Source organism: Aptenodytes forsteri, unplaced genomic scaffold (assembly GCF_000699145.1).
Source record: "Aptenodytes forsteri isolate BGI_AS27 unplaced genomic scaffold, ASM69914v1 Scaffold428, whole genome shotgun sequence".
NCBI lineage: Eukaryota > Metazoa > Chordata > Aves > Sphenisciformes > Spheniscidae > Aptenodytes > Aptenodytes forsteri.
The window spans coordinates 639522-662901 of record NW_008794177.1 but is presented as its reverse complement, the minus strand read 5'-3'; the positions used below and the strand labels follow the sequence as shown (position 1 = coordinate 662901).

At 42.2% G+C, this 23380-nt stretch overlaps 1 protein-coding gene across 4 annotated transcripts in view; it reads left to right on the top strand.

Moving 5' to 3' along the window:
• The window catches only part of MAP4 (microtubule associated protein 4), a 161291-nt gene that overhangs the window by 100140 nt on the left and 37771 nt on the right, over positions 1-23380 (top strand). For all 4 annotated transcript variants that reach the window (XM_009284554.2, XM_009284546.2, XM_009284539.2 and 1 more), the window contains exons 8-13: positions 768-842; positions 2173-2313; positions 4094-4924; positions 6068-6211; positions 7021-7191; positions 8318-12697. In XM_009284554.2, coding sequence (XP_009282829.1) covers positions 768-842; positions 2173-2313; positions 4094-4924; positions 6068-6211; positions 7021-7191; positions 8318-12697 — 5742 coding nt within the window. The remainder of the gene's footprint in view (positions 1-767; positions 843-2172; positions 2314-4093; positions 4925-6067; positions 6212-7020; positions 7192-8317; positions 12698-23380) is intronic.

The following is a 23380-nucleotide window of genomic DNA, read 5'->3' as shown; positions in this document are numbered from 1 at the left end:
TGGGCCCCTCTTCCCTCCAGGGCTTTGTCCCATGGCACTCCACCAAGCAGATGCCTGAAGAGGCCAAAGTCTGCTCTCCTGAAGTCCAGGGTAGTGAGCTTGCTGTGCACCCTCCTCGGTGCCCTAAAGATCTTGAACTCCACCATTTCGTGGTCACTGCAGCCCAGGCTGCCCTTGAGCTTCACATTCCCCACCAGCCCCTCACTGTTGGTGAGAACAAGGTGCAGCATAGCACCTCTCCTCATTGGCTCCTCTGCCACTTGGAGAAGGAAGTTATCATTGACGCAACACTGATGCATCTCGTCCAACCCCCCTGCTCAAGCAGGGCCATCTAGAGCCAGTTGCCCAGAAGAATTGAGCAAAGAACCTGCTCTGTTGGGTCTTGGGGTCAGTGCTGGTTATAACTCTTCTCTGATGCAAGTTTTCACTAGCAACTTGGAGAAGGAAGTTATCATTGACGCAACACTGATGCATCTCGTCCAACCCCCCTGCTCAAGCAGGGCCATCTAGAGCCAGTTGCCCAGAAGAATTGAGCAAAGAACCTGCTCTGTTGGGTCTTGGGGTCAGTGCTGGTTATAACTCTTCTCTGATGCAAGTTTTCACTAGCAGTAATCACAGAAGAACATGATGTTTCGGTACCATTCTTAAAGGGAACTGGTAAGTTACCTGAGAATGAACTCACAACACAGCAGAGTCAATACCTTCAACTGAAAAAATAAAGCAGCGTTAGTGTCGGTGGCAGAACTAAATGTGTTTGTTTTCCATAGTGCCTGAAGAACATTGGATGGGAGCTCAGCATGATGTGAAGGGACCAGATGCCTCTTTCTTTGTTGAGCCACCAGGTAAAAATAGTTTTGACTTGATCTGCAGGAACTGTCTATAGGGAGTTTCTGAACAGCAGAAGCAGAGCTTCTCTTGCCTGCCTTTTCAAGAAACAAAAGACACTAATGGAGTGAAGTGGGACCTGACCAAGAAAAACACTGTTTCTGGTTCTCAAATCAATTTAGAATAGAAATGCGTGTTTTTGAGAGATGTTACTTAACACATTTTCTGGTTTAGTGCTGTAAGGGGTGGGGAGAACCCTGCATTTATGTAGACAGTTTACTTCTAATTTAGGGTAACAAATTTAATATATGCAGTTCCAAGTCCAACTGTCAGTAGATATTAGTGGCATGCCCTTTTGGGGCATATCATGTCGCAGGGCTTTAACCCACTGCAAATATGCCCTTTCATGGGTTTTGGGGAATTAAGTTAGCAGATGCAGATGTGTGCAAAAAAACCCAACAACATTCAGTAGCAAGCTCTGTAGATTCCAGACTGTGTCTCCATTCTGTATGTCTCCATTACAGTGAACGTACCTTAATTTCCAGTTGGGATGCGTGTTCAAGCATTACTTGGCACTAAAATAATAAATAGGGTGAATAAAATTTACTCTTGAAAAGAAACTGTAAAACTGGAACTTTACTACAGTCAAGGATTCTAGTCTTTGTACACACTGAGAGTCAAATCTGCTGACTTGAGTGGTAAGTCAGAGCACTTGTGTTTACTGCTTCTGAGGGTCGGTGCAGCTGAGGGCACCAACAAACATAACTTTGGCTCATGCATAATCAACAGAATTTTAAACTAAATTCTAATTGCAAACCTGTGTATTCTGTTCAATTATCTTTAGATTCTGGTTACAGTTAAATCTTTGAAGCTCCATTGAGACAAAATTCTGTTGCGGTTGCATGTATATTACAATATTTGATCCATAATGGGATCTTTATTGCCGATTTTGGTGAACAAGCAAAGAAGAGAGTAGTTTAACACTGGTCCTAGGTAGAAAGTGTTTCTGGAGCTGGTGGCTCTACCTAGGGCTCAGGCTAGAACTGGGATGCTTTGTAACTGAACGTTCCTCGACTTTGTCACAGCAGTTGCTTCTCTCAAGATACAAGTGTTTTCCTAGGTATTACACAAACTAATCTTCTGAAAATTGAAAATAAAAACCGATTCTGTTTTGGTCTGATCCTACTGGGATGCTGAAGTGGAGGAGCTTACTCATCAGGGTTGCTGCTGCAGGCAGCACAGACCAGGCAGCACCTTGAGAGGGTGATTCACATCCTGGCAACTCCAGAAGAGAAAGCTGTTTGCTACGATCTGAGCACTTAATCAAACTTCGTTTTGTATGCCCAGTGCCCCCCACGGTGACTGAAGCAATAAAGCCGAATTTGCCGGAAAGCCCTGCAGCAGTGGCTCCTGGTTTTGTTCCTACTGCAGTAACAGCATCCCTAGGAGAGGCTGAAGCTACTGATGGACCAAAAGATGCAGCATCAGGTAAAGTTGCCCCAGTCTAAAGATTGGTGCTGGGTTTAGGCCCTTCATGAGCAAGCTGTAATGGTGGAAAAAGACCTGGGATTGCCTCTTCTGGAGGAAACACAGCAAGGTATTAACAAATTCCATTGTGGCTAAAGGTTTATGATACCCGAGTTGTGTTGGTGAGAAATAGCAAGTCTACTTACTTGACTTTTCAACTCTTGTGTGACAATCCAATAACTGATTTAATGATTCTTTACTTTCTCAGAATTTTAGCTCCAGAAAAATGCTAAGGTGTGTCAAGAACGTGGTTATACCACGAGTCTGGTGCTATATATAAATACCTTGAAAACTCTCCACTTTAAATACTCTCTTTAAAACAGAGGTTTTAAGGTATTTATATACAACATCAGACTCCTGGTACATTTGGCACCAACCTTTGTCCGGTTTCTTTATGCTTTATTCCAGTACTTTCCATGATTCACCAGGGAACATCCATACTGCTTTTAATATCTATTTCTTTACTGTCTTTTTCTTCTGTAAAATCACAATCTTTAAATTTTATTTCGGAGAGTATCATGATATCACTTAAAAAAAAAAAAAGGCAAAACCAAATGAAAGCTAGTGCATAATGGATCTTTTTGGTTTGGTTCACTGGAATATTGGTTTTGTCTAAATGGATCCTGAAGTGCTATTTTAAAAGGGACTTTTCAGTTTTTCCTATTTCTTTCCTTATTCAGTTTAAGTATCTTAATTTAAGATTTAATGTATTTTTCCATTGTTTGGGGAGGATATTTTTAGATATGACTCAAACAATCAGTAGAAATTTTTTTTTAACATCTACTCAGCAATATATCTGAGACGTTCAGGTCACCACGCTGCATCACACAGAGTATGGGTAGTGCTTGGGGCTGTTGAAATTAATAGCTGCAGGAGAGAAATCTAGTGCTTCAGGCTTTTGATAATTGTAAAAACTTGCCTCTAGACAGCTGAAATATTAAGCTAAAACTGACTGAAAAAACTCCTTTAAGGGGATCTTATGAAAATGCTAACTTAAATGCAGAGGTTTGACTGTACTGTGAACTGACAAATGTTATTTTGAAACTAACAGCTCAGTGTTTAGTAGCTATTATGTAAAAAATGAATGAGGCCAAGTTGGGCATGAAAGAATAAAGGGCAGCTGGTGATTCACTGGATGGCAGTGTCTTTTGTGTCAAGAGTGCCAATGCTTCTGCTCAAGTTGCAGCACCATACCACCCGTGAACAGCATAAACAATATTTAAAATGAAGTGTGTATGGCTCTGGAACGTTTCAGGACTTTTTCCGCTGTTGAAATACACAGCTGGGCTCATAAAGGTGACACCAAAAGTTTCGGTGTCCTGCTATATAGGAAAAAACCCTCATTGTGATTCCTGTGTATATTCTGTTGGAATGTGTTGCTCGCAGTGGACCCAGCAGCTCTGGCCTCTTGCCAGCTACGTAGCATCAGGTAGTTTTTAAACGAAAACAACGCATCTTTTGGCTGATGTATGTTAGGAGCAGACAGATGTCTAACACTGTAGTCAAGGATACAAAACAAGGTACGTGAAGCTGCAGTAGGAAAAGTACTTGGGTGCGTTGAGGGGTGTCATAAAGACTAGTGCAACTTGAGTGCACTGGCGTAAGCGGGGGGAGTAAGCGATGCTGAAAGACAAGAAGACAGGGAGCGAAAGCCCTGTCTTCTCTAGTCATAAAACCACACTGTCAGGTGTTTACATTCTGAATTTTTTTTTGTTGATTTCTGTGACCTGTGTTTCTGTAGCAGATGCAGTGTGTGTTCCTGCCTTGGATGTCATGTCCGTTTCTGCAGAAAAAGCTGGGTCCGTTCTTGCAGGAGACACCAAGCCTCCTCAAACTCTGGATGCTGGGTTTGCACCTACAGCAGAAGCTAACCCTCTTCAGGCTATGGATGCTGGGTTTGCACCTACAGCAGAAGCCAACCCTCTTCAGGCTATGGATGTTGGGTTTGCTCCTGCACCAGAAGCCAAGCCTCCTAATGTTATCAATGATGCATCCGCCCCAGTGGCAGATACTGGCTTCACCCCGGCAGCAGATGCTATGTCCCACTATGCTACGGATTTGGAGTTTGCCCCAGAAGAAGACGCAGGGTTTGCCCCAGCAGCAGATGCAGAATCTCACCATGCTATGGACTTTGCATTTGCCCCAGCAGCAGATGCGGAATCTCACCATGGTATGGATTTCGCATTTGCCCCAGCAGCAGATACTAAATCTCATCATGCTATGGATTTCGCATTTGCCCCAGCAGCAGATGCAGAATCTCACCATGCTATGGATTTGGCGTTTGCCCCAGCAGCAGATACTAAATCACATCATGCTATGGATTCTGAGTTTGCACCAGCAGCAGATGCAGAGTTTGCCCCTGCAGCAGAAGTCAACCATCATCATGCTATGCATTCTGGGTTTGCTCCTGTAGCAGAAGCCAAGCCTCTTCCTGCCGTGGATTCTGGGTTTGCCTCTGCAGAAGCTAAGTCTGTCTCTGTAGCTGACACCAAGGTTGCTGCATCTGAAGAGCTGATGACATCTGAGTCTTCTCTTGAGCAAGACAAGTCACCCTTCGACAAGCCTCCTGCAGGTGAGCGTGTATGCCTGGAAGCTTCGTTCAGGCTTGAAACAGCATGGAAAGTGGTGTGAGAAGGCCGCCCTAAGTTGGCATAGCACTAGCAGCAGCACTCCTGGTAGCACATAGCGATGGCTACATGGATGCACAATTGTCGTAAGACTCAAATAAAACGCATATATGGATGCACAATTGTCGTAAGACTCAAATCGCATATTTTTTTAGTAGTTAAGATGATGATATGCCTTGCACAAGACATCTTAAGCAGAGCTCAGTTCTGCTGTCAAGATACAGACAGAGGAAGTGTTTCACAAGGATTTTTTGCTTATAAAATATAAAACTAGAATATCTTGATGTTTGGGGTTTTTTTTACTTGGCATTCTTAGCAGTGATGTATGGTTTTTTTAGGACAGCCATAGAGACATTTTAGTTAATCCTTGTTAGTACTTACTTTTGTATCGCTATCGTCCTCAGCATATACTGAAATCTCTGCAAATCCTGTAGGACACTGTTTTCAAACAAAGCTTCTTATCTTGAAAATAGTTTCTGAATAGACTGATAAGGTTTGTTGATAATTTGGTAACATTTCTTTGGAATGACTATAGGCGTTGAAATGGCGAGGCAGGCATTTTGGTTTTTTCCATGTGGTGGACAATGGATTTTCTGTGCTGCATAGATTTCTCAAAGGACACTGTACCTTCAGAGAGAAAATGACCGTCAAAATATAACAAATAGTACCGGGCAGAGGCAGTGTATGTGGATTGATTGCAGAAAGAGTTGGAGTGAGATATTTTCTTTCCTTTCTTACTTTCTAATACTCTCTAGTTTAATGATAGGAATAAATTTCAAAAGAGACGTTTCAACAAAAAAAAAAATCCCTACTAGAATATAGTAACTGAGGCATAGGTGCGTGAATGAAAGAGTAAATCCCAGACAATACAGGAAGATTTGCTTTAGCAGAACACTTAGACTTTCAGGAGGGGGAGAGCTGGTAGAAAGTGATCTTAAAAAGCAGATTACCACTGTTTTGAAAGTGAGGAAAACCTTTAGTTTCTTGTGGAAGATAGGTGAGGAAGTGTGGGGTTTTTTTTTAATCTTGCCTAATCTGGTCTAAATTAAAAACAATATGGATTTTTATTCTTTACATTCTGTTTGCAGAAGCCACTGTAAACGTGGAACAAGAATCAAAAGTCCCAGAAGCTTGTGTTGATCTTTTAGAGAAAGCTAAAGACAGCAGACCACTGCCCAGCCACCATGAAGAGCATCTTCCAGAACAGACTAACCATCTTTCAGAACCGGCAGGTGAGAAATGCAAACCACAGTATAAAACTGGAGCCAGCACGTTCCTATCAGCTAATTCTGCCCTGCCACCTAAGTTCTTTCTCACGGACACTGTTCTCCTGTCCTTATCAAGGAAAAAACAGCAAAGGTTTAATTTCAAGAAGGTTATTAGTGTGTGCTAACATGGGGACTGTTATAAATAGATGGTAGTCTTAACATTTGAAATTACCATCATATGACTTGTCTTTTTCTTCCTCGTCCATAGTTGTTGTACCAATGTCTGTCATAGTTTTTATTTCTATTTAAAACTTAAATAAAATTAGTTACATATAGAACTGTTCTCCAGTGTAATTATGTCTTACAAATTAAAACTTGTTATAATTATGTATAGCTAGGAATTTTGTAGTGTCTGCATTAATATATTCTAAGGTATATATGAATACTAGATGATTAGCATTACATAGGGATTCCAGACTGATACTGGAGTATATTCTGGATTTTAATTCCAGTGGGAAGCTAGTATAGTTTGAATTCGGTTGATTACGAAGAGGGGAAAAAAAAAACCCCAAACCCTTACCCTGTGCTTAAGTCCCAAGACAGTCTTTGTTTCATGTTTTACCTCCACCTTGGCATGTCTGCCAAAATATAAAATTGCTGCTTAAAATGGGATTGTGAGGAGATAATACATAGTAGACTACCATATCTTATAAACTTCATTCCTATTAAAAATAAAATAAAACCTGTACCCTTTCCAAGGGCTTGCTTTTAAACTGCAGGTTGCCTGTATTCATAAGGACTGAAGCATTCTATTCATATTTTTCATATTTCAGTTCCAGTAGAAGCAAAAGAAGCCGTTGCACTAGAAAATAAAGACCTCCTTCAAGAAAAATCTGTTACTACTGTGGATGTTATTGTTACAGAGAAACAAAAGGAGGAGGCTGAACACAACCATGTCCAACATGCAGAATCTCAGCAAGAAAAAACCCTGCAAGAGCCCACAGGTAGAATATAAATAATAATTCAATTTCAGAATGGAAATATCCTCTGTGAACTCTTCACCTTTTCCTACTGACTGCGTTGCCACTTGAGCAAGCAGAAATCTTTTTTGCACCAAACAGCTGTGCGGTTCTTTGCATTCATCGGTGATTCTGGTTGCATTTTGCCTCTAATCCCTGCCCTCTTAAATACTCTTTTCCCCTCCATGTTCACCGGACTAAAAGCCCAAATATGGGTGCTACTAGTACTTTGTCACTGGGACTGACTTATATCTTTTCTGCTGTAGAATTTAAAAGCTCACCATCTTTTTGCCATTACAGCTAGCTTTTTATTTTGGTATTAAAAAGGACCATTAATTTGTATTACAATACTCCTAGTAAAGACCTCCTTCCAAATTGAGTTTTGTAATTACCAAAGGAAAATGTAATTTTTTTCCTGCTCTGCTAACCCAGCCTCTCCAATGAGCTGTTACTGCTTCCACTTGTGACTGGAGGCTGATTTGTGGGCCAGGGCACTGACAAATGACTGATGCTCTCTTTAAAATCAGTGGCTTGTAGCTAAGGAAACCTAGCGCTGCCTATAACGGAGTACAGCAAATGACTTCTGTTACGGAGGTTCTGCCTTCCCCTGCTTCCACCGTGGGTGCTGTGGGAAACTCAGCTCTCTTGCTCCCCCTTCCCCATTATGCCCCTTCTCTCTTCCCTAGTCTCGTCTTTCCGCTAAACTTCTATTTTCACATTTTGGAAGGATGCCAGCTAGAGATATAAAAAGTAGATCTGTTATCTTGTCTTGCTAAGACAAAATGGATCCTTAATGCATTTTAAAAAAGCGATAGCATGTCCTTAAAAGAACTGTTGCTTTTTGGTGGGGTAAGAGCATGTATCAGGAATTATGTATTTTTAAATAGCATTGACGTATTTATCAGTAGTTGTTTAAATAGATTTTGCGTGTAAATGTCTATCCCAGCCCTACTGAGGTGGCTTTAGAATTAGTGTGGTATCAGTGCTGGAAAATTCTGCATATATGACTGTATGGACTGTTTTAGATGGCTAAAATCACATATATACTATAGTTATTTTTTTATAAAGCAAATAGTCGCTTTGATGTTTGAGCAGGCTTCCTGTATTCCAGGTCTACCTACTGCACAAATAAGGCAAGCTAACAAATCAAGTGAACGCAGGTTTGGCAGAGCAAAACCTGCACCAGTGCCTATTACAGATGTACCAGAGGAACGTCTAATAATTAGTCTCCCACAACAGAAGAGTACTGACCCAAAAGTAGACCCCTATTCTGTAGTGGAACTTGGATGTGTTGCTGGAACATCCCCTCGCACTAGGGTTTCACATAAAAAGGCAGCTGAGCAGCCATCCAGTGTGCTGTCGGAGTTTGTGGAGAGCTGCAGAGATGTACCAAGGGAGAGCTGGCATTTGGAAGGTTCTCTGGCCGTTGTGAAGAAAAAGAAAAAGAAACCAAAACAAAAGAGAAACCAGCTGCCAAGAACAATGGAGTTCTGGGATGAAAATGTAACAGTCTCAAAAGCTCCTAGAAATTCTCCATTTGCTGTTGAATTGCAAAAAACAGATGTCTGTCCCGTAATGCCTGCTGAAGCTCGCAAAGAGCAGTCAATTGCCTCAGGAAGCAGAGTTTCACATATGCCAAAGGATGCTAAAATAATAACTGGAAGTCATATCCTGGATGAGCAAAATGCCTTCTCAGTGCCAGCACCAGGACAGCAGGCCCAAAAGCCCAGCATACCGTTAGAATCTGTGTTGGATGCAAAAAATGGGGATGTCGTTAAAACAGAAGGAATGAGAGGTGACAGTTTGATGTTGCAATCTAAAGGCAAAAGAAAAGAGGTTCCCTTGCAGCAGGTAGGCAAGACTAAGGTGGGGGAATCTGTTACAGCAAAGGTGCCAACCAAGCCTATGGAAAGAGATTTTCTTGATAAAAATGAGAAGAGGGAGTATAAGGAGTCAAAATGTGCTGACCTGATGCCACCTCTTTCAGAAGCGATCAATCTAAGCAAAGTAGAAGCTGCTTTAGAGACCAAACCTTCGGAATTGCTCCTTTCTGATAAAGATACGGAAGCTAAATGCACATCTCCCAGGTGTGAAGCATTCAGTGACACTGTCCACCATGAGCTTCAGACTTCCAGTGCGTCACTGGAAGAAGCAGCAAAGAAAAGAGGTAGTTGTGAAAAAAGCAAAGGGGTTGAAAATGAATCCCTCAAACAGCCTGCTCTTCTAGAGGCTGCGGCCCCATCGGACAAGCTTCCTAACGAGCCAAAAGCAGCTGATGGAACTAAAACAGTGTCGTCTGATAAGCGCATGGCTGTTGACTTCAGTAATGCAGAGGGAGTATTGAAGACTCCAACAGATACTACTAAAACGCCTATTACACCATTAGTTTTACCAAAACCTGAGGAAGTTACTGCTTTGCAAAACAGAAAGGCTGACAGTTTTTCAGAGCAGCCATTTCTTCTGTCAGTTAAGTCTGATGCAACCAAACATCCCGCCTCTGCTGAAGCAGTGGACAGAGTGATGGTAGCAGATTCCCCTGATAAAAACAAAGGGAAAGGATTTATTACGGTAGAGCAGCAGACTGGAAAAGATCCCAATATTGCACATGGGATGGACAGACCTAAAAAAAAGCGTGGTGAAGGGAAAGTAAAAAAAATCAAAAGCTTCTCTGAGCAGATGATGCTTTCGGAGGATGTAAGCAAACTTACTGATGGAGTGAGGACAGATGAGACTATAAAAGAAACAACTTTCCCTGATAAAGGCAGAGGTTTTACTGCAAGAGGACCTCTGTCAGTAAGCACTACACATGCTTATCCTGCAGACAAGCCAAAAAAAAGAGGTAGTGATGGAAGAGGTAAAAAAGGTGAAAGAAGTTTTTTCCAGCAGCCTTTTCTTGAGAATAAGATGGACCCAAGTAGTTTTCCTGACATAACTGATAAAACTAAGGAAGTTAGTGATAAAGGCAGAGAGAGGGGCTGTATTACTGCTGAGTGTTTTCAGGAGAATACATCAAATGTAACTAAAATGCAAAGGTCAATTGAACTGGTAACAGAGAAGCCTAAAGAAAGCGTTGGGAAAAATGAAGTAGCTGATTTGGGTGCTTTAGACCAACCATTCCTGCTGGAGGGTAGGAGGGAGGAAGCAAAGCATCTTGCTATGGCTGACACGATCAGCGAAACAAAAGAGGTAAATTTGATTAATAAGGGCAAAGAGGCTGGAATTACTTCTGTAAGTGAATCAGTTCTGGTAAATTCTGATGCAACAGTGGTGGCAGACAAACCTAGAAAAAGGTGTAGTGATGGGAGAAGAAAAAAACCTGAAAAAAGTCCTTTGGGGCAGGCAGCTGTCCTGGATGCTGGGGTGGAAACAAGCAATCTTTCAAGCAAAGAGAAGGTGGCTGGAAGCACAAAAGAAATGACCTTTGATAAAGATAAGGTGTCTGGTTTTGAAAGAGAGCTTTTGCTGGAGAATCTCACAGGTATAACCAAAGAGGTGCTGGAAGAGCCTGAAATACAGGGTGGCCACAGAAGAAGTTTCTCTGATCAGCCGGTTCTTTCGGGTCATAAAATAGAAACAGCAGACCCAGAAATAGTCAACACTAAAGAAACTTGGCCCTTGAATAAAGTTAAGGAACTAGATACATCCAAGCCTCTCCCAGAGCACAGGACAGATGCAGCTGTGGCACACAGTCCCACCAGGGAACGGGTGATGGACAAGCCTAAGAAAAAAAGTAGAGACGTGAAAGGCAAAAAGGCTGAAAATAGTCTTGAGCACTCTGTTGCACTGGGTCCAGGTAACATCCCTGCAGTAGGTGAAGAGGTGGGAAATATTAAACAAACTCAGTCTTTCGATAAAAGCAAAGAGACTAATTCCAGTACTTCCGCAAGTCTGCTAGATGACCTAACTGATACTATAAAAGTACAAGCTCCTGCTATACCTCTGGAGCCAGAAAAATCACACACAAGTAATAAAGAGAAATGCAAAAAGATGGAGGTTAATGTGCAGCAGCCATGTCTTCTGGAGCATAAAGCAGGTGCAGAGATGTTTCCTCCTCGTGACATGGAGATAACTGACAAAGCTGAAGCAGAAAGTCCCACTCCTTGCAACATGGGGGGTGGACTTCCTATCGTAGAGCATCCAGCAGTGGCAGATCGCACTTCAGCCACAGTTACTGATAGATCTAAAAAGAGGGGTTATGATGGAAGTAGTAAAAAGGCTAAAAATGCCTCTGAGCAGCCTGTTTTTCTAGACCCAAAAACAAACAGGAGAGAAGTACAGCCTCCCATAGGATCTGAGATGGAATATGGAATGGAAGACATGGATTTGGTAGATGAAAACAGGAACATTAAAAACTTTCCCATTGGCCCTCAAATGCTTTGGAATAATAAAGGAAGCGACTTTGAATCCTTTGCTCAGACTGCAGTAACTGGCCCTGATAACACTGGCAGTGTTTATTCTGGCTTCCCAAAGCAGACAGATGAGGGTGCAAGAAGTAAGGGGCTTCCTCCTCCTGAAGCGGTAGCAGAGAACAGCAGCAAAGAGCCTGGATGTGGTGCTAAGAAGGAGATACAGACGCAGAAATCTTGCGAGCAGCTGATCAATCTGGGACACAAAGAGCCTGGAAAAGAGGTTTCAAAGAAAGATGGTAAAACCGAAGAGGCTGGTTCCCAGGATGGGAGTGAGGCAGATAAACCACTTTCTTTGGACCGTTCGGTTAAACAGGACATTAAATCAAAGAAGGACGAAGTTCACCTTTCTCCTGTGGCAAAGGTGGATGATAAAGAAATAAGAACAGCTGATAAAAAGCAAAACAATGACAGCGCTTCCTCAGACCTTCCTCAGAAGGTGGCAGATTCAAAAAATAGACCAGCTCCTGTAGGTGCCAAAGGGACAGAGAAACAAGAAGCAATTGTCTCTTCTGGAGAGAAGGACACTGGCTGCGTTTCCCCAGAACCTGCAGCGATACCAGAGAGCAAAGCAGGAGCAGCCATGTCGCAGGTTGTGGCAGAAGCATTAATGGAGAATAAAGCTGAAGAGGCTGAGTTGGATGGAGACAAGAAGAGTGAGCAGATCTCACTGAAGTACCCAGGCAGTTTGGGCAATAAAGCGGTTGAAGCAGAGCCTGCTGGTTTAAATCTGACAGCTGCTCAAACAACCAAAATAAGTCCTGAAGATAACAATAAGGGTCGTTCTCAGCCTGCAGAAGAGGATGCTGCTCGCAGTGGGGAAGCTCACCTGAAGGGTGCCCCAGTGTTGAAGCCTGAAGTAGATAAACTTGAAGACACGACTAAAGAAAAAGAGGAATGTGAACAAAAGGCCATGAAGGAGGCAAAGAAAGAGAGAGTTAAAGCAGCAGAACAGATAAAAGGCTACATGAGACCCACAAAGTCAAGAGGGGTGCCAACTCTGCCAGCCAGGTCTGCTGCTCCAGACCGAGAGAAACAAAGGCAGCTGAAACCCACTGGTATGAGCCAGCAGAGGCAAGAAAAAGGTGTGTGTTTGCGATTTGAGCTAGCAGCAGTAATCCAGACAGCTTGCGTGCAAGACCTTGCTATTTGTCAGTGCATTGGCATGAATACGTAATTGTTAATCCTATGTGGCACAAGCGAGTGTGGCATGACTGGTTTTTTGGCTAATCTTAAGAAGGCTGTTAGTTCTGCTTGCCTGTCTCACAGTGCTAATTCCCAAAGTTTGAAGAATTGACAGCTTGGTCTAAGTTCCAGAACTCTTGATTTTTTTTTTTTTTTATCAGAGTTTTATTTTTAATTCAGAGTTAATTTTACATAGATATTGTAGAATATTTAAGTAAACTTGCACTTTTTGGTGTTAAGTTACATTAGCTTCTTGTTATCCGAGACTGAAAGTGACCTTCATCTGCGGTGCAACAGTGAATCATCATCATCACTAAATAGCACTGTATGCCACTGGCAGGCAGGGAAAGGGAGTATTTCTGTGGTAGGAAATGTTCTCGATCGCTGTCATGTTGCAGGGTTTGATTTTAATCCTACCTCAGGCTAACTGCAGCCATCTACTTTTCCTCCTGCAATTGGTTAATGACTTCATCTTAAGCTACCTTGAACTGCTACATCTATAAAATGTGCTTCCTTCTAGAATAATAATCTTTACTAAAGCAGAGTTGTAACAAGACAATAGTGGGACTGATAGAGATTTTAAGACTTTATGTCTCTGAGACTATGGATGGACTGGTAAGCGTTTTGGACTGTTTACCCTGGCTGTTGTCCAGCGAACAAGATCCCTGTACTCACAGGAAATGAGATGGAATTAATTTCATAGAATTAATGAAGTTCATAGGAATTTTGACATGAAGAATATAGTATGGATAGAGATGAAATAAAAAATGTTTTTGTACTTCTGCTCATTCTAAACCTTCCTCAGAAAGAATTGGCGGCATCTCTGTGAATTCCAGTCTGCTGAGGTGGGCTGGGGAAGTTTATCCATACCCTTAGGGCTCTTACTTTTTGCCTTGTCATCAGGCACGAAAGTTTGTTCCTGTTTCTATTTCTGTGGAGTTCCTTGCTGCCAGTTTGCATGATGCAGCCACTAACTTAACAAACGTAGAGCTCAAGTGCGCCTTAACATGCTGGTCAGGTTTTTGAGAGGTTTTGTAATTTTAATGAGTGTTGCATAACCTGAAGTAGTTCTATTTTAGTGAAAGCGGTGTTCTCTGCATGAACTTGTGCCTGCAGAAGTAATGTTCTTTGGTGCATGATGCTACAAAATAAAGGGAAAGCTAAAGGCAGCATCTTTTTAAAAAAAATTCTTTAAAGCCTTTCCATTGTCTGCTAGAAGTCTTTATTTTCCTTTGCGAACTGCTGTATTCAAGGGAGCAGAATTTTAGTAGCAGATCCATGCAAAAAAGAAAAGGTCCTCCTGAATGTTTTGCACAAGCAGAGTGTACGGAGTTGAAGGATTCCTGGTTCAGAGTAGCTCATCAGCGTGTGAGTAAGTTGGTACATACTTTGCATCTATAAGTTGGCCTGACCTAAGTTTGCACAGGACTCTAATAATATTCAGTTGCTTTCATCCTTTCAGCGCTTCATAGACTCACGGTTGTTTTTTTAAGAGAAGCTCTGAATGACTGAGCTTGTTTTGGAAATGTTGGTTGACATGTTCCTGCGGCAGTTTAAATCCAAATGCTGTCAGGTGCAGGGCTGCCGAGGAGCACTGGCAGTAGACCCGGCCCCTGGCTTCGGGCAGTCTCATGGTGACCGCGCAACGTCTGGGCTGAGTGACAAAGCGTAAGTTGCAGTCGAGATCTTAGTAGTGAACGAGCAGGGAAGCAGATTTGCTTTGCCATCCAGGTATGTTACCGAGGCTTGTCTCTCTTTCCATCCACTGCCCAACTCATGACGAAGTAGCTGTTCAGTGAGTTGCAAAACATCACCAAAACCCGTACTGAATCCCTAAGTTGGCACAACTGGTGTGGAAGTGCTTTAGGGTGGATCCGAGGATGAAACAGTGAATTCGTGCATCAGTTGAACACAAGTTAAAACCAGAAATCAATGAAGGGAAGGTCTTGAGATTTCAAGACCGTGAACACGAGTGTGCTTGTTTACTGGGTAGAGAAGGAGCTAAAAGGATCCAGGAGATCATTATAATGATTAGAGTCCAGATTTCACTAAGTTGATGGGGCCATGGACTGTACAGACCTTGTATGTGCCAGTTTATCCTCCTGTTAAGATAACAATTGACTGCTCAAAGGTTTTATGTTTTTACCGATCACTGGAACTTGGCGAATGCTTCATCTGTATTTGTCAGGCAGGACTGTGAAGCTCATACTTCGCAACATCTAATATCTGCCCATAATAAACTATTTTTCTTGGTGGTGGGCAGTTGGTGATCTACTATCAGAATAATGCATGTAGATATTTTGGAGGATCTTCTGCTGAAGTTTAGTAACAGAAATCTCTTCGGCCAGGCTCCCATGTCTTACACTGTGTGTTCTAGAATAACAGGACGGCTTTCCTGAATGCATCAGCTCCTGTATGTACTGCTAAAATAGGTATGAGCTTTGTGATACAGCTCCCTTGGGAGTCATGGCAACTGTGATGCTGCAGATTTCTCTCACTGACAGAAGTTGTATGTATCTTTTATAAACCAGGCCTGCAAACTTCTGTAATTTTTTTTTCTAATTTTGACTTTGCAGCTTAAAGTTAAGAAACATTGGATGTAGGACTGTTCATGCAATTTGAATTTAATCCTTTATTCATCTCTTGGATTTATTTGAGCTTCTCATTTTTGTTGTTGTCATTGTAAGAACTGCCCCAGATTCTTCTGGAAAACTATTTTATGCCTTTTAAAGTCAGGAGGCAGCTGAGATGATAACCAAAACATGCCAGACCCTATCAGCCTTTAAAATGTGACTGAACCTTTATGCTACCTCTTGTGTGGAGTTAAAACTAAAATTGGGAATTATGTACAAAAAGCAGGGTCCTAAAATCCGTACTTCCAAGCAGGTGCCCTTGCTGATGCAGGGCTGGGGATCTGATGTTGAGGAATGGCTAACAGAGGAAATGATGGAAGACTTTCGTTCATCCAGTGTTGAGCCGTTTGATTCAGATTTACTGCTAGCATCCCTCTTCCCTTTATTCCTCAAGCTGTATTTCAACATTGAGACTTTGGAAAGATATTTTTTTTCTCCAGTCTGTCCTTAAAGAATAGTCTACTTTAATTTCTTTCTTTTTTGTTTCAGTGTTTTGGGGTTTGTGTCATCTTATGTTTTTTGATTTGCGTAAGCTCTTCAGCAAAGGGCCATCTTCATGTATGTCTGTTATAGTGATGCTCCAGTATTTAATACTGTGGGCTTTGGTGCTGGCAGAGTAAAGAGCTTATTGCATAACCACATTGTGGTCTAGCCAGTTATGCTTCCGAGTTATTCTCCCAAACATGGATTGGAGGGGCCCGTTGAAGTGGTCATCTGATGCCCAGTTTCTCTCTTTACTCAAAAGCTTCCATCTCAATCTCTGTTGCTGCCTCTGGTGGGCATCCTTCCAGTGCCCGTCCTTTCAGCTGAGCTGATGACAAGCTGTCTTTGCAGCCCATTGGCACAATCACCGTGTGTAATACAGTACATATTTCTCAACATGACAGCTCTAAATCCCTTGTGTGTAAATAAGATACATTTAAAAGCAAGAAATGCCATCCCTGCTTAATTACAGTATTTGCTTTTCTTCTACAGCCACAATGAAGCCCTTTCTCTAAATATTTTCTTTTCCTGACTGGTTTCCATTATACTGGTGTCATTATAATGTTAAGTCAGTTTAGCATTTCCACAGTAACCTTTCATTCACATAATGTCTGTAATTCTCCCATGGGACCCCAAACTGTAATTGGGTTTGTCTAATATGAGCTGATCAGCTACATGAACGCAATGGGCCAGTGGACTGTATGGATGTGTAACTAACTGCATCCATTTTACCTGGAATCATCATCACAAATGCAGTTGTGGACAAGTACCCCATAATAACAGTGGTATTTTAATAATGCTTTTGAAATGGTCAGAATAACATCATATTGCAGCCTGTTCATTTCACCTGTTATTTATCCCAGGTGGGTATATGAGAGAAACGAAAACTAAACAGTGGCAGCAGCCAATTCTCGTGTCAGAACTAAATATATTTATGAAGCAGCAAGAGAACTTTGCTATTACCTGCTTTTCCCCTAAATTTTTGCATGTGTGTGTTTGTATTTGATTCTGCTTTAACAGAAAGTTTTGTTGCGGTATCGGTTCTATCTGTAATTAAAAGGTGAGTTGAGCTTAGAGAACATTTTTGCAGATCTGTAGCTTGCAGATACCAGGTGTTCAGAGGCCTGTTTGTCTTCTGTTGAATCAGTGCATAGCTCTGAATATGTTCTTTTAAGGGTTGCTCAGAACAGTTGTAGCTGACTGCATATGCCCATTTTTTTTTTTCCTAGTTGGTTTTGTACTGTGTGTTATATCGATACTGGCTTTTTCTCTAGCTGGACGGTCTCATGCAGCAATTCTCATTTTAAGCTAGCACCATAATCTTTGGCTAGGACTTCCTAAGCTTTGTTTTCTTCCTTTATTTTATATTCCTGCTCATCCTTGACACTGATTTTCAAAAAAAGCTGGGAATGAAACAAATATACTTCTGTTTGTAAATTCTGCCAGATTAAGAATGTTAAACAACATCGCTAAGGAGATGTGTTCAACTTTCAGGGGATATCTGAATTTCAAGCCTCATCTTTCCTTGCTGATGTTGCTAGTTCATTGCTTTTGTATCATTCAGTTCACTTAGTTTTGCCTCTTTTCAGTTTCCACTAGCAAATACTCCTACAATAACCAAATACTGGTAATATTTTGAGTTGGGAACGCTCTTGAGTGCGTTTTAATTCTGGTTTTGGCTGATCACTAGGATTTTTAATGTATTATATGTAAATTCTGAAGTAAATGGAATTTGATCTGTAAATGTCCTTTCCTATCAAACAAGAGACTGCATTTGAGTATTGTACGGCTCCGCACCTTTTAAATATTAAGCTTGTCATGCAAAGTTACAGTGGCCAGAATATTAAATATTCTGGTTCACCTTTTTATCCTTTAGCCTGGCTTCTTCCAGACTGCAAGATTAAATGAAGTGTGGAAGTTCAGCGGGTAGTGTCAGACTTCGGGCTTCGTGTGTTGCTGCTTGTTTTACGCGCAGTGAGTGTGTGGCTGAGCAGCACAACTTGTGTGTGTATGAACATACGGGCGGGCGAGTGTATAAATTGCAGTTTTACAGTCTTGGCTTTTATAGACAGAGCGTATCCTTGATGGTTCTGGTCAGTCTGATCACTGACTGTTATTGGTAATAACGCTTAATTAGAGATCACATTAGTTGGAGATGCTGGCAAGGAGTAGCTCATCATCCTGGAAGGAGATGTTGCCTTAGAAACCAGTGCAAAGGATTGCACAGAAATGATTGTGTTAGATTAAAAAAAAATGTTAGATTAAAAAAAAAAACAACCAACCAACCCTCCCCCCCCAAAAAAAAAAAAAAAACCACCCAACCCCCCCCCCCCCAAAAAAAAAAAAAAAACCAAACAAACAGCAAAGGCATTAGAAGGGATAAGTAATAGCTTCGGGAGTCAAGCAAAAATAGAAACACTAGGCTGATTCATCTGCTGAGGCTGGAAGCTTGCAGATTGGGTATTAAGTTGTGACGTGTTGATGTAGTGATCTTAGTCTGCTCCGGCTATTGGCACTGTCTCAGCCTGGGCAGCCGTGTTGTACCTGGTAAAGCCCAGGGAAGTGGGTAGGGATTCTTTGCAGTTTCTTCAGCACATGGGTATGTCTTCCCTTGGAAAATGCTCATGTTCAGAGATACAACATAAGCATCAAAATATATCTAAGCAGCTCAGATAAATGACTACAGATGTGTTTAATGTTGGTACTGAAACGTGCTATATGTGCTCAGCTTCCCTGACAGGCTTATTTGTGTCAACTGTACCTGTAAGAAAAGACAGGATTTAATGATAAGAGGATGTGAACAGGCAAAATATAACCTTCCTCCTTGTGAAACAGGCTGCTGTTTCACCACTGAAAGGTTGAGAGAAGCTCCAGGCAGTGAGCAAATCTCTACGTTCAGAAGCTGGACCAGGGTCTGACTTGCAAGACCGTATACCTATTTCACTGCCATTATCTGACACATTCTTGAAAACAAAGATGGTGGGGAGCCAAAAGGATTGTGAAACCCCCAATTTGATACTTGCAGAGTACGAAATCTTCCTCAAAGTTGAACTAAGGGTAAAAGCAGTGGATGGGCTTCCTTTCAGGAAGCCTCTAACTTACCCTTCTAACCCAACTCCTCTTTAGCATGGGCCCTTTCTCATTTGTTGTTTTTCAAAATCTGTTCAAGCCCTCTTGTTTTCTGAACATCCTCCTACCCTTTCCTGCATATACTTCATTGACTAGTACTGCTTCTCTTATAATTCTTTAGAAAATTTAAGCTTTGTCAGAATCTAAAGGAAGAACTGGGACCAAAGCTCCTGTGTCAGGACTGCTGGTTGTGTGTTGAGAGCTTTGGTGATTTCTGGTCTCGTTGAAAGCTTAGCACAACCACTGTGATGTAGCTTCAGAAGCAGAATATTAATAAATTTAAAGAAAAAAAATGCATTTGGTAGAAGGTACAGGCTAGGGCACTGGAACTGAGAATGGGTATCTGGAAACAACATGCTATAGGCAGGATGAAGCTGTTGAAAAGCTCTCAGAGTATGAACTCTACATTACCTCCATTAATGTCCTGAGAGATTAAATATTAGATGACTTTAGAGATTTTTTTCATAGCTAAGTATTCTCCTGCTTCTGAATATCCCAGGTATTGAATATGGTTCCTTTCCTACATTAAAAAAATTATTAGATAAAGTAACAATGGTGGTTGTTACTGGCTGGATATTGAAATTATGAGTCAGGCTTTTCTTTCCAGTGATGCAAATCTCTTCTGTGATACTGGGCTCTGAAGTACCAGCCCCTAAATCATTGTGGGTTTTCTCTTCTGTCTATTATAAGCGGTAGCTGTTTGCTGTAAAAATAAATAATAATAATAATTAAAAAAATAAAATAAAAACCTACTAGGTGGTTTCAGGTAGCTTTACCAACTTGCCCTCACTCCTGGTGAAGTGCATTAAGTGATCTCCAAGAGATTGAAATTCGCTACGAAAATATTGTTGTGGAATTGACTGAGCGATAGAGGAATAACAGTAGTTACATGGGATTAGATGACTTCAAGGTCTGCCATTTTGGGGAGCAGACTGAATACTCTTAGAGTGAGCAAGTGCTTCCAAACATTAGTCCTACATCAGTTACGAGAGAGAATGTAAGCCTTGAGCTAAGGTCCCATTTTCCACTAGCAAGACACCTATGAATATTTTAAAGTGAAGAAAAATTGTTGAGGCCTTTTGAGAAGTGAAGCTTGTGGGTGGAACTATTCTGGTTAATTAGAGGGTGTCATGAAAGATTCATATAACTTACAGTTCCTTAGTCATTGTTTTTAAATATAGCAGTGTCTTAAATCTAAAGCTTAAATACAAGTAGATAAATGTGTGGATTGTAGCATTTCTCAGCAGCAGGTTAAATTCAGGGGGCGTAGTGTAGCTTGCAGTCTCTGGGTATAAAAATACATTTATGCTCAGTTAAACTATAGCAGGGAGTCCTTTTACTGCATCAGCTATAAGGACAAAATTTTCTCCTGGACTGGAGTATATTGATGTCTGTAATGGTCAATGTAAAATATTTCTTCACTGTGAGGGTGGTGAGGCACTGCCAGAGGTTGTCCAGAGAAGTTGTGGATGCCCCATCCCTGGAAGTGTTCAAGGCCAGGTTGGACGGGGCTTTGAGCAACCTGGTCTAGTGGAAGGTGTCCCTGCCCATGGCAGGGGGGGTGGGACTACATGACCTTTAGAGGTCCCTTCCAACCCAAACCATTCTACAATTCTATTGTAATCCTGGTTCAAAGAAGAAAATTTGCCTTAGTCAAGGATTAATCTGTACCAGGCATTTAAGAAAAAAAAAAAAACAAAAAAAACCCAGCTCTGCAGTTTGGTGCTAATGCAATAGTAGCAAGCCAGATATTGGTGGCTGAGTGGCTAGAAGCAATCTTCAGCACTCTTGGGTAGGCTCCCAGTTTAACCAGGGAAACAATGTTCAAGTCAAGAATCGCAGTTAGAAAAGCCTTGTCAAGGATGCTGGATATATAGAGGCTTCGCAGGATGGCCGAGTAGTGCACTTAATACGTGTTGAGACTGGTTTTGAATAGATCAACACAAAATGTGAAGTGCCAGGTGTAAAGTAAGTGCAATAGAAAAAATGCAGCTCAAAAATATTGTAAGATACGTTCACATTTAAAAAAAAAAAAAATAAAAATCAAGTTTACAGTATTTAAGACTACAAAACCTCTCCTAACCTGTCCCATTTCATCCTTTTCAGCTTTGTCCACTTGCTTATATGAGCGACGCGGTTTGTGGATTGTGAAATCCTTATTACAGCAACACTTGTGATCACTGTTGACTCCAAAAGAATATATTAAAATTCACTGAAAACAAAGCCCTTGTGCTGAAAGAGGTCATTATGTGCTGTAGTGTTTGGGGTTGGGCTTGTTTGGGGGGTTTGTGTTTTGTTTTTGTTTAAGGAGAGGAAAATTGCTGACCTTAGTTCCTAAGTATTCTTAAGAGTGGTTCATCAGCAGGATTTAATGCTTATAAACGCATTGATCGTAATAGGGTTTGACAGAGAAAAAGGAGATGACAATATTTCCCGAAATGTGTAACAACCCAGGAAATGCTGCTCACAGAAAAATCATTTCACTGAGATGATTAAAGCCCCACTAGCATCTGGCCAGAGATGGGTATTTCTGTTACAGAAGTGTATTCCTCTTGATTTTTACAAAAGGATAAAACCTGACGTTTTCGTTTGAACTAGTGGCTGAATCCAGTAAATGAAGGCGGGCGGCAGGCAGGGGGTGGGGAGGAAGGAGTTTTGTCATGAATACAGGGGGCATGGTGTGTCGTCACCGGCGCCAGCAGCCTGCGAGCTCGGCTCGCTCAGAGCTGGTGTTACAGCCACGGGAGGAAGCGAAGCGATCGGAGATGTCTCTCTCGAACAAGCAGCCCGCATCGCTCTCCGAATACAGCCAGCTGTGCAAAAGCAAGAACACGGAGAGCTTCTCGGAAGCCTTCCACTGCATGGAGTCCCCGAAAGACTTCGGCAAAACTGAATTCGAATGGCAGAGGACTGAGGGGAAGCTTAATGAGATTGGTTTGAATGTAAACTCAGGGGGACCGATTAAGGATGGGCACGTTAAGAATGCTGGTTTCACAGATGAGGACAAGCTCTGCTTCTTTGAAGGAAAACTAGACAAAGAGCTAAAAATAGCTCAGAAAGACAAAAGAGAAACTGAGGTGCAAGGCAAAAAATACCAGGCAGCTGCAGGTCACCTTGAGAGCTGGTCTTTGATTTCTGAAACGTTTCCTCCTGCAGAAGAGAACTTTGCAAACCCTAAAACTACAGATTTTCATGTGGGACAGGCAGGAGCTGAAAAATCTGGTCCTGGGCTGGGTAAAAATGAAGCCATCACCGATCAGGAGAAAGCAGCCGGTCAGGCTGGAATGGAGACCAAATGCCAGCCAGACCCAAACCTGCCCAATCTGTCTGTGTCGGAGAGCGATCCCAGCAAATACATGAAGGAACAGGAAATCAGTGTCTGGAATCCAAATTTCCACCCTATTCTGCCTAACAATTCGGGGTCTAAAGAAGCAACCGTGAAAAAAGATGGAGCCCCCAGCTATTGTGTAATTGGGGTGGTTAATGACAACTATGTGCAGAGTGGATTTTCTTCTTCCTCAACGGCATCTAAGCCAGAACCTCCAACTACCACCGTAGAGCTTGCACAAGATGACTCCAAAAGTAGTTACTTTAATAATACCACTGAAATGGAGGAAGAGATGGAAGACAAGCTGAGCTGTGCAGACGATGGCAATTTTCTGAACAGGGCTGCCCACCAAAGGAAGGCAATGAGGCGTGCAATGTCAGAGTGCTCTCACTTGTCAGTGCCCCTAACCCTTAACCTGGCTGATAAATACCCTGAGCCGGTGCTTAGAGAAGACGTCGCTACTGGTCTGCTCTCTCCTAATAGCAGCCTGACCCAGTGCTCGAGCCCCACAGCCAGAAAGCCAGGCGCTCCAATGAAAAGGTCAATGACTGTGTCAGAAGAGCAAACATCTGTCTGCAGCTTGGGTCCTGAGCAGAGCCATGCAGGGCTGCCCAGCCTCGTGGTGAAGGAGCATCAGTCCCTCCTGGCAGAGGAGCCGGCTGCCAAGAAGAGAGAGGAGTGGAACAGCGGCAGCAACTCGGTCAAGAAAGAGCTGGGCAGCCCGGGCTTGTATCACAGCAAGCTGGAGCAAATCCCTGAAATCAGCAGCCAGGACAAAGAGAGGGAGGAGGTGGTAGTGAAGAGGGAGAAGAGAAATGCCGCTGATGGAGCTGCTGGGTTTGATTCTCCAAAAAGCCAATGCACCGAGATGGAATCCAGCAAAACTGCTCCACTGGAAAGAAAAGAAATTGAGGTCAGCGATGTACAGAGCTCTCTGTCTCCCAAGCAAGGAGATTTACCACGTGATGGTATGTTGCTAATTTTTACCTCCCTGGGGAGCGAGCAGACAG